Genomic DNA, 12,120 nt, shown 5'->3' on the forward strand with positions numbered 1-12,120 from the left:
AGGAATAATGTGCGCTGCATTGTCCCTGACAAATAAACTATAAAATATAAAATATATATAAAAAGGAAGAAGGGATATGGCTATGAAAAAAATGACGCATCCAAGTCATTAGACTTTTTTTTTCATTTTTCCTTCTCCTTTGTTTTTGTTCCCGGGTTCCCAAGGCGAAGTGGGGACGACAGGCACGGGGTACACCTGGTATCCCTGAGGTACCGGGGCGCCGACAGATATAAATATATATGGAGGAACAGGTAGTAACCCCTGTCCGTCTGACTGACTGACTGACTGGCTGGCTGGAGGACCTGTCTGGGTACGCGAGAACCTGTCTGGCTACGTCCCTGGGTGTGTGGATATGACAGAGAAGGGCAGAGGAAGGAGAGATGCTCGTCTTTGTCTAGCGCCTCCTCAGACTCTCTCCTGTGGCACGGCGCTGGAGGAATTGAAAATAAAGTCTAGGTAAAAAAAAAAAAAAAAAAAAGGAGAAAGAGACAAGGAGGGAGGAAAGCGGTGCGTCTAGAGACAGAGGGAGAGAGCAAAAAAAGGCCGGGAAGGAGAAGAGGGAGAGAGAGAGGAGTGGAAAGGGAAAGCAGGAAGTGGTGAAACAGAGAAAATCACATAACACCTGGGTCCCCGTGAGGCCTGGGCCGCAGTAAGCTGGATATTAAGACACAAATTGCATTCAGGCGGGTCACGGCGTGTCACAAGGTATTAGATGCCTGCCGTGAGGAAACAACAATTCCCATCAGCTTGTGAGAAAATAATATTTTCATTTTCAGAGCCTATATTGAATGGAAACTTCGGGGAATACACTTTTTATGTGGAGCGCCGGTCGGCAGGCGGGGGGAATCTTACACGCCCGCAACGAAAAAAGGTCGTAATCATGGCGGTGTAATATCTTGCCTGTTATTGGATTTTCTTTTCACGGCTAAAATGTACCTGCGTGTGTATGTGTGTGTGAGACGATGTTTCCGGCCACACTTGTCATTCACCGAAATTATTTGAGCGGCTACACATTCAAACCTGTGTCCGCCTGAGAGTTTGAAGACGTGCGTGCGTGCGTGTGACGGCGTGTGTGCATGCATGCGTGCGTGCGTATACACAAACACACAATGTACTTGCCTCTACAAAAGGTCTCCTCCCGCGGTAACGCTAGCCGGCGCAGGGTACATCGGCGACGCATCTGCACCATAGTCAACGTTTTCATCGTATTTATTTATTTTGCTCACTTCCCCACCCCCCCCCCTCCTTCGTGATCTGCCCGGCGACCAGATGTTGCTGCCTTGCCCGACTGCGGTGTGGGTTGCGAAGCCGGCCCACCTGACCTTCGCCGTAATTGACTGAGAGTATTGATGTAATGGCACGGGACTGATTGTGATTTATTAAAAGAGCCCAGCGCTCCCAGGCCCCATGCCAGCGCCGGCTCCTGGCTCTCCCATCGCCTGCCATTAGGGAAACCATCAATAGCACCGCGGCATACAGCGCCGGTAATGGTGGAGAGAGAGAGGGAGAGAGAGGGAGAGAGGGAGAGAGGGAGTGAGGGAGAGAAAGAGAGGCTTGGCTAGAGCCCACTTAAGCAGGATCTGAGCAGCAACCAGCAAAGGTTGTATTTGTATATATTTATTAAGTTGTGTCTGTCTTTCTGTGTCTGTCTGTCTGTCTGTGAGTACACTTTGAGGTTATGCTGTACACACTGGCAGAATGAGATGTGATGATATAAAAGAGAGAGAGGGGGGAGGGAGGGGAGAGAGAAGAGAGAGCGAGAGTGAGAGCGAGGGAGCGAGAGCGAGAGAGAGAGAGGGGCACAGAGTGTGTTTGGGAGTGGGAGAGAGTAAAGAGAGAGAGAGAAAGAGAGACTGGGGAGTGTGATTAGATTTAGAGTTTGTGATCCAGTTGCACAGCGAGCCCCAGTGCAGGCTGGTCTCCAGAGGGCCCGGCCTAACAAGCAGGAGGCGAGCAGCGGCAGCCACAGCAGCCAAGCAGCCCCCCCATTACCCCACCATACCTGCACACAAACAGCCATCGTTAGGGAATAGCTACGGGGCCTCTCGGATGGAACAAACAGGGCAGAGAGGCTAGGGTTTCCTCCTGCTTTTCAATAGGCCACGGAGCGGCTCATAGACGCTTTGTTTTCGCTCCAGCGTCAACGGATCACGCCTCCTACGCCTCCCGACGTTTTTGAATCTGATCCTGGCTGGAGCCTATTGAATGTATGGCATGAGGACCAGGAGCCTAATATGATGACTGTGAGAGTATTGTGGTTCCGTACACATGGGAACCAGAAGTAGAACAGAGGCGGGAAATTCTCTGGACGACGGTCATTCAGAGCGTTCCAAAAAAAAAGACTTTTTCACTACATGACTAAGAACACAAACAGACTTCACATAGAGCTGTATGTGTTTGTGTGTTCATTGTGGAAGCATGTAGAAACTGCCACACGGGATATGACGGACCCTTAAAATCTTTTGCGTGCACTTTCATGAATGAACCTTCAACAATGCATCATGTTTTGATGTTATATTCTTCATGCAAAGTATGTGTGGTGCGTGTGTGTGTGTGGTGCGTGCGTGTGCGTGTGTGTGTGTGTATGTCATGTCAGCCGACTCCAGAGCCATGCACAGACAACATACACACTACACTATAGCCATTGCGTTGCACACACACGTGCGGGGCGGCACCCCTTTCACCCACCTGGCGCAGGAGTTCCCCCAGGCCCCGTGCTTGTCGGTGAGGATGTGGACGATCTTCTGGACCAGCTGCGTGGAGGTGACGTGGTCACGGTACTTGGCCGCCCGGATGAGGTGGTCACACATCTTCTCCTCGTCGCGCTTCTCCGCCGCGTACTGAGCGCAGTTGGACTGGGGTTCACAGGAGGGGGGGGGGGGGGGGGGAGATGGAGGGGAAAGGTACAATGTTAATACTGCTTACTACTGCTCTTTGCTATTTTGGTGCTTGAAGCCAAAGAGACTTTGAAGTTGTGTCGTTGTCCGAACAGGTTAGGATGAGGAGTCTACAGGTGGACTGCAGACATTAGGCGGGATTAAACCCAGAACATATTGGTGAGACTCACCATAGACTGGACCACCATGCCCCTGCATGTTCTTCAAATAAAACGTTGCATCATAACAACGCGACTGTAAACTGATTGAATGATGAGAGGACCAGGAGAATGGATGTGCAGAAGCATGTGGAAATTTGATTACGGTCCCTTCACACACGGTAAAACGCACACATCCGACACTAAGTAAAACCAACCGGGGGAGGGGGGTGGGAAATCGAGTGGGGGTGATTTTAGCGACCTGGTGATTAATAACAGTGCACATATATATATATATATATATATATATATATATATATAGGAATGCCCTAAGGCGTTTCAGATCCCGCAGAGAGCCCCGTGCTCAGGGACGGGACATTCCTCTCTGTCGGTGTCTGTTATCAGGGAGAAGGCCTTTGAACTCTGAGAAAATGGTTTATTTCAAATGAACATCGTCTAAATGTTGAGGTTTGGGTTGATTTGTATTTCTTAATACTGCACACAACCGAACACTGAATTTGTTGATGAAAATCCAAAAGTAAAAAAAAAAAAAAAAAAGGTTTAAAAAATATAATGTTGCTTTTCGAATCTTGCTTTGTTCATTGATCAAAACATCTGCATTCACTGTGTGTGGTGGCTATAACTAAAAGCAGCAGTATCCTTTCAACCCACTTAATTCTACGCTACCCCGGTCTGTGTATTAATGCCCTTATCGAATTACCCCGCAGCCAAACGCTAGCGAGCGACAAGACTGCATACAGTACAGGATTTGAGACCGGGACATAGGCGGCCGTCTAAACGCAACCTGCCACTCCCGAGTTACCAGTGAAGCTGGTAAAGTGTTTTATAATGGCTCCTCCTTTCCAATTTGAACTACAACTTTTCATATCTGACAGAAAATCCATGGGTATAAATCACATTAGCAGGGCTTTTCTGCAGGCTATTGGGCCCTAATTATCAATCTATGTCTCTTTGTGGTGGAGCGGGAGGGGGCCTTGACCTTACCTCAGGATGACCCGCGAAACACACAGGAAATAAAGGCAGTGCACGTCTCTGATGGTATACTGGAGGTGTGTGTGTGTGTGTGTGTGCGTGCGTGCGTGCGCAATTAGTAAAGAGCTGTAGCGAAGGCTAGTGTGTATCTATGTATAATTTATACATAAATTTGAACATTTATGTATAGCATTTTCTACAGAATACTATACTCTCCAAAAGTTGGAGAATATGTGGACCCAAAAAATGCTAAAAAGGAATGATGGATCATACAAAATATTCATGTCCGTCCACTCCTCGCTGAACCGCGACCAGGGTGCACCACAATCAGCAACTGTGGCTTCCCACTTGTGACCATAAGCAAACACTTCATCACCTGCAAACCGCCCCACCCCTTAAAAAAAAATCCATGCAGTAATGGGATTTCCTCTCATGCCTGGCCAAACCGGGCCGAGACTGAAACAAAAAAAGGTTCACAGACTCACTCCCTAAAATAACAACCAAGGGTAAAAGAAGCAGGACACGCACGCAGAACGCCATTAATGACCAGAGGTATGTTTGTGTAGAGCTGGAAAAGACGAGTCACATGGAGTCCTGTGGGCCCTTGAGTCACTAAATGCGTTGGGGTACAACTTTAGTAGGTTGTACGTTCAAACCATTTGCATTTTACTGCTCAACCTTTGACTCTTTCTTCAACACCATTTTGCCAGTCACTATAATTTAGCTCCAGCGACACAGAGGGTTAAGAGAATATATATATATATATATATATAATGAAGACAATGAGGAAAAAACTAAAGTGAGAAAGTAAAAACTGAATATAACAGAGACTTTGCATTTAACTTCCTTCCCCCTTGAAAAAAAAACAACCTCCTTTTCGAGTGACCTTGAAGAAGTCAAGGAAGCCCAGGCTGGAATTTCGACATAAAAAACCCCACCATTAATGGCCATATTTTGAAACAAGGTCTACCATTTACTAGCAAAAAAAAGTGGGGGGGGGGGCAGTTGATTATGTGGTCAGAGGGCTGGGGGAAGGCAGAGGGGAGGGGGAGGGTGAGCGAGAGGGAGGTGTGCTGTGCTATGCTTTAGCTTCCTAACCAGGGCACAGCTTGCTGGCAGTGAGACCTTTATGACTTGCGACACTGTAATCATGGGCAGCACCTTCCATTACAAGGACTAGCTGACGGGGTCGGCCCTACGTGGGGGGGGGGGGGGGCGCAATTCTTTCTGGCGGCGGAGGAGACAGCTCGGCCCGGCCGGCATGATAATGGCTGGCGTTAATCGAGTCAATTACGCCGAGTAGTGTCGCTCGCAATCTGCCCACGCTTCGGATTAATAACTGTCGGTGTGTAGTGGAGTTTGCAGAGAGGGAAAGAAGAGAAGAATCGCTTGGGGGAAGAAACTTCTGACAAAAGAAAACAAGTTTGGATGGCGTAATCCCATAATGGCACTGGCTTAGATCTGTGGATAAAAGATGTCAGTGTATGAATACGAATTGGAAGAATGTTTATTTGGTCACGTCATGATCCCCTTTCGTAACAGCAATGGTCTTTAGCGGGCTTGGCCACCATCATACTGTTACTGTGGGTTGCTATGGCTATGATGCCATTGAGCGCAGCGTCAACGCAGGTCATGATCCCCTTTCGTAACAGCAGTGGCCTTGAGTGGGATTGGCCACCATCATATTGTTACTGTGGGTTGCTATGGCTATGATGCCACTGAGGGCAACATCAATGCAGGTCAAAACAGGTCTACTAATGGCACTGTCCTTATTTTAACACAGAGAGAGAGAGAGAGAGGATACACCAGTTCCCTGGTCCTCCCCCTCCAGAGGAGGGGGTTGGGAGGGTTAACCAGGGTAATGGGCTTGAGAGTGGAGGCTCATTACGACATATCAACCCTGTGTTTATCCATTAGAGTGACAGAGTCGGGTCTGGCACTGATGGCGGCGTTACTGCAAGCCTTCAAAAGCCCACTTTGTTGCTCTGGACTCTGTTGCGGCAGGCGGGAAGGACAACAGCACAGAGGTTATTAAAAAGACCTGATTTGCAATCTCGTGACACCAGTGGCACTGCAGCGCTACATGCTCCCTATCTCTCTCGCTCGCTCTCTCTCTCTCTCTCTCTCTCTCTCTCTCTGCCCTCAGTGGGGGCGTCCGTTTTCGTCGCGCACATCTCCAATATCTCACATCCGTAGACAAGCAATCCCGGGGGGGGGGGGGAAGCTGTCTAGGGGAGGGCCCAGCAGAGACGTCAGCCTTGTCCTTGTCGCGTATCAAAGAATGCAAATAGGCCTACGAGTAAGGAATTCCACACAGAACAAAGTGGAGGACCGGGGGGGGGGGTGGAGTCGGGGTATGAGATGAGAAGAAGAAGAAGATGGGGGTCACCAAAAACGAAGAAGCAAAGGAGGGAGAAAAGGGAGATGCCGCTCTACCCCAGCAATTGGTTTGGAGGAGCTTCTCGCACACTTGATCTTTTGCCCTTCCAGTTTTCAAATCGCAACGTGAAGCGGTACCAGGGGAATTCAGACAATGGGCTGGCGGACGAAACGGGCGAGGAGGGGAAAAAAAGAAGGAAAAAAAAAAGATTGGGGAGAAAAATGAGGGCTTAAAAGTACAATGGCGAACAAAAGTCACCAAACGACAATGGCTGACAGCCACTTCAATTCTGAAATGATGCTCCTGTCATACTGCTACTCTCACTATTGATTTTTTTTCTCTCCCTCGGCCTCTCACTCCATCCCACTGTCCCACACACACACTCTCTCTCTCTTCTCCTACAGCGAATTGAGTTAAGAAATAATGAAAGAAATTGAATCCAGCCAAAACAGATCCCTGCGGCTGGCGTGATCAGTCCCACACGAGCTGCCATCAAGGTTAACACAGACGCAACACTTATCAAAGTATCTCTCTTCCTCCTCCTCCTCCCTCTTCTCCTCTCCCCATCCCTGGCTGCTCCTTAATGGACTGTTCACAATGTTTGCCTGGCAGCCTCTTCATCTCATCTATCCAGAAGAGAGGCGGGAAAAAAAGCGCCGGGTCTGTGCAGAAACCTCCCAATGCGCTCCGCACCATCCGTCTGCCTAGTTAGCATCTTGCACCCGAGACGCCAGCGGAGCTTCCAAGGTCGTGCCACGTGAAAAATCATCGATGTTAAAACTGTCATCTGGGTTTTGAAAAATAGTTAAATAAGGAAAAAGGGCACGAGCGAAATGAAAAATATGTTATTCGGATTCGGGGCTGTCCTATCAAAAGAATATAACAAATGAACAGGGACAGGACAGTGGGGCCAACCGGGAGAGATGAAACAGGCACCAGACAAATATATACACTTGGAATTAAATGACTGGAGGTGAGCGCGGAGAAAGAAAAATCACACCGCCGTCGGGGTCTTTATTTCGAGATATGACACGGGCAGGCGAGCAACTTCAACTTATGTAGATTGCCCTGCTGTCGGTGACAAATGACAACAGAGGAGGCAGTCAAAACTCTCATAGTTGCACTCCAGAGACTGTCAAGCAAAAGTAAAAAAAACAAAAAAAACAAAGAGCGGAGCGGACCAAAGACTTCTCTCCCCGGCTTGAGGTCAGCTGGCTGCACATAATGACGGCTGCGGTGGAGGAGGTACCTGGGGACTTCATTACTCTGACAGAGAGAGCCGAGGCAGACACTACTAGAATACTATCCACCCCCCCCCCCCCCCATTGTGGACCACGCTCCCCTCCTGAACCAGCCCCCCCCCCTTCCTCCAGCCCCTCCGGCTTCATTTTCTACACAAAGGAAGCGCCCGTGTCGGCAAAGCCTCGGCATGCGGCCTGCCTGACATCTATACATCCCCGGTGCTGATGAGTACAAGACAGCCCCGCGCAGTACGGCGGCAGCCATCCATCACAACGTCGGCGTGGCAACGCCAAGGCCGTGTAAATGAAAACCGGGCCATATGGCGGGCTGTGTGTGTGCGCACCTCTGGCGCGTGGTGGTGGTGGTGGTGGTGGTGGTGGAGTTGATGGAGGTGATGGTGCAACCTTTGCTTTGGGAATTAATTAGGTTTCAGCCAGTTGAAAAAAAGGTCTGAAATACTTTTGGGGGTCCAACAATGAGCCTCAAAACAGTGAGTTGTGAAGCCCTTGACCCCGAAGATGGGTTCAAACTAGCAAGCCGAAGCTGTCTTCTGCGTTGATGCACAAAGCAGCGTGTTTCCAGACATGAGTGTTTCCAGAGAGGCTGTGAGTGTTATTATGAGAGAACATAATGAGCATTAGCTCAATGTTAATGTCATTAACTCTGGGAGAAAGCACGGATCACTTTACAAGCTCAGCCGAGCGGGGTGGGGGGAGGACAATGACGCCAGGCGCTAATTAGGCCGCTATCGCATGGCTTTCATAGCATCTCTCAGACAGCCAATTCAATTACTCCATATAACACCGGGTTAATCAAAACTGCTATATAAAGAGCCAGCGGGAGGCGGAGAGAGAGAGAGAGAGAGAGAGAGAGAGAGGGAGAGAGAGAGAGAGCGAGAGAGCGAGAGTGAGAGAGAGAGAGCGAGAGAGCGAGAGAGCGAGAGAGAGATGGAGAGAGAGAGAGAGAGAGATGGGGAGAGAGAGAGAGAGCGAGAGAGAGATGTAGAGAGAGAGTGAGCGAGCGAGAGAGAGAGAGAGCGAGAGAGAAAGGGAAGGAGAATGTGAGAATGCGTAATGAATAATGAGAAAGAATAATGTTGACGCGAGAACGAGAGAAGAAAACAGAAGAAGAAAAGAGAGAGGGAGTGAAAGAGAGGACAGAGCAGAAGAATGCGGGTGGGGGTAAAGAAATGACCTGGATGTCGGCCCCTCCGCCCTATCTGTACCCTCACATCTGCCCTTGTGCTCTGGAGTCCACCACATCTCATCCCTAATGAACGGCAACATAAAAAACCAAGAGTTCGATTTCTTCCTCTCCCTCCTTTCTATCTCTCGTCCTTCTCCCTCTCTCTCTCTCTTTTTTTTCTTCTTTTTTTTACTTTGCTCTGTATCAGGAGTCTATCATTTACCACGCCGGCCAGCAGTGTGCGATCGGGAGATCTCCTCCACATTAAGGATCCTATTAGATAGAGAACCCTAAAAGGTAATTGGATTTCCCCCCCTAGTTATCTTCATCTCTGTTTCACCCTTAGCCCACTGTAATAACTTACTCCCGCCAGCGGAGATAACTCAATCCCATCCCTGGGAAGAAACAGAGAGAGGGGAGTGAGCGAGATCAACCACAACAGGCATATGAAGGAGAGGGAAGAGAAATATATATATTTATACATAAATAAAAGAGAGAGAGAGAGAAAGAAAGAAAGAAAGAAAGAAAGAAAGAAAGAAAGAAAGAAAGAAAGAAAGAAAGAAAAAAGAGAGATAGAGAGAGAGAGAGAGCAGTACTTCTCTCAGGCAAATTGGCATCTAAATCTCAAGGCCGCACCATCCTTCCCAAGGATATGAACTGTTTTCCTCCCCTAGACGGGGAGGAAAACATAAATATGTTTTTCATCTGTTGAGTTGCTCGTCTGAAGAAGAGTCGACGTGCTCCCAGTGATGCCTGCCACGCAGAGCTTCACATTCCCATCGAAACGTCCCCAGGTGTACCGCAACAGTCGGCGTGAGACAGAAAACCATGGCCACTTTGTAAACCGAAGATCAGACAAAACTATAATGAAATTACAGCAAAACAAAAACTCAGCCACACACACAATAGATTTGTGCACTTTCCTTTTCCATCTCAGAGACATTTCACCCCTCCAGGTCCAATCCCCGAGGGGGGCGTTTCATTGGCCTGTTATTTTTATTGTGGCAGTGCAAAATGAAACTGGTAGCTCCTGGTATCGGCACCAAAGCAGGGCGGCGGACGGGAGGCACAAAAATCAATACAGCAATATCACAGCCAGACTTATCAGTGGCCCACTTCTTCCTGGGGGTCACCGAGGAGCAACTACCTTTAAGTGTGTGTGGGGGGTGGGGGGTGGAGGGGGCGGTGGGGGGGCTAACTCAATTGTGAAACAGTTGGGGGTGAAGCGGTGGTGGGGGTCTGATTAAGGACTATTGCAGGACGGAGTAAAGGTGTTGGTGGGAGTGGGATCCTGACATCCCGCCACAAAATGAAAGCTTTCGATTCATTGTTACGGTTGGAAGAGCACTATGGAAGGGGCTCCCCACGTTCATATATATATATATATATATATATATATATATATATATATATAAATATTAGAGGATGTGCTTGCTATGTTAGCACCACATGTTCAATCTCGATAGCGTTGTGTTACATCAAACACCATGTTACAGTCGCTAATGCGAATGAGACAGTTCTGCAGATGAGAAACAAGGCCTTTGAATAAGAAGGACCTTTCACAGGCTGCGTCTGTTAAAGCACAGTGCTAGATATCCAGAGAGGAAGGTGGTCAAGAGATCCACAGCCGAGTACAGCTGAATGACAGAGCAGCAGAACAGGCCTGGTCTTTGGGTTCCATGCTTTCTGTCCACTGTGCCATTTTCCCTAGCGTGTGGCATGTCGGGTTTAATGCACACACATGATCCTACAAATACCGACCCAAGAAAAATATCTAACAAATACCAAATTGGAATACCTTCCCTGTGAGAATCTCTCCCTTATCTTGTATTACATTCTGATACTAGCAGATTGACTTGTGTTCGTTCCAGTGGGCCTCATCCAGTACATACAACGGTGGTTCTGTGACAACAGACGACGGCAACCAAAAACAATAACTATTAGGCTGGATGGGGGGGAATGCGGGGCGGTTCAGTGACGGGTCAAGCTACACGTGGTACGTCATGCAAGCTCAGGTCACCGAGTCCAACGCTGGGGAGATGGAGAAGGTAAAGGGGAGAGGGAGACGGGTCGATGGGGGGTGCCACCTTGAGCCCGGGGGCTTCAGCGGCCTGCCAGGCACAGACGGGTCTATTTGAGGCTGAGAGTGTATACAGGGTGCCCAGTGAAGCAAGCCTGTCACACACACCACTGCCGCCCCGAGCCAGATTGACTCTGCATTGTGTTCCGTCCCTCTGGGGGCCCGCTCTAGCCCGCCGCCACGCACACATCCCTGGATCTTTGTAAACACAAACAAGTCTGTTTTTAAAAACCCTGTGTGTCCGGCCGCAGATTACCGAAATCATCTCGTGTCAGAACTCGCCGCTCCGTTGAGAAACGCGACCGCAGGAAACCCTTGAAATAGATTTGGTCAGAAAAGCAACAAAACAACACTGGAAAAATAGTGTTTCCAGTTAGCTATAAAAAGGAGGATTACCTAAATAATAAGTTGACAACAAAAAACTGTAAAAAGCGACATGGCAACGGAAGACAGGAGTCGGACGAGGGCTGTAGCCCCACTGTGCTGATTAACTCCCGGCACCCGGGGGAGGGCTTTTCTTCCCTGTGAGCGGCCACTGAGAGAGACCCGTCTGTGAACCTTAAAGAAAGCATAACGTTTTACTGCATGGCAGAGGTTTAGCACTGGGACCGGGAGGAGGAGGAGGCGTTCTAGACAGTCAGAGCCCTTCAGGCCAGTACCTCTCAGGCCTGTCTGCACTTTTTTTTAGTGCTGGCAGGGCCCTGAGAACCCAGGGAGCGAGGGAGAGGAGAGGAGAGGAGTGGAGGAGGAGAGGGGAGGACGCTGTATTCCTGTCACTGGGCGAAATACACCCCCAGCGGGAGTATAACGGACAGGGCCTCAGCATGACAGGAAATGATTTTTGGGTGAGACGGTGAAGGGGAGGTGGATGGGGGGTGGGGGGGGGTGTCTGAGCAGTCAGACGGGGGCAGGGGGCATAAACGCTGCCCGTGGGTCAAGGCAGAGTGGGTGCTTCAGCTGTGCGTGAAAGGCAGCGTTTGTGTTGCGGAGCTGGTCGGGAGAGGAGGGGTGGTGGGGGGTGGGGGGGGTTAAGGAAGGTATGTCAAAGGAGTGGGAGGGGGTGTACCTAAGGCGAGACCTGAAGAGACAGGGCAGAAATTAACACTGCACAATGTTTGGCTAGCATTATATGCCAAACATGATCTCCTGTCGAAAAACGACACACTGTGTGTGTGTGTGTGTGTGTGTGTGTGTGTGTGTGTGTGT

The 12,120-nt window shown here is 49.3% G+C and overlaps 1 protein-coding gene across 1 annotated transcript in view; it reads right to left on the bottom strand.

Moving 5' to 3' along the window:
- lrba (LPS-responsive vesicle trafficking, beach and anchor containing) overlaps positions 1-12,120 on the bottom strand; it is a 170,634-nt gene that overhangs the window by 81,156 nt on the left and 77,358 nt on the right. The window contains 1 exon segment of the mRNA XM_084465513.1: positions 2,689-2,855. Within this exon segment, the coding sequence (XP_084321639.1) occupies positions 2,689-2,855 (167 nt within the window).

Source organism: Micromesistius poutassou (genome assembly GCF_964030765.1).
Source record: "Micromesistius poutassou genome assembly, chromosome: 3".
In the NCBI taxonomy this organism is placed as follows: Eukaryota; Metazoa; Chordata; class Actinopteri; order Gadiformes; family Gadidae; genus Micromesistius; species Micromesistius poutassou.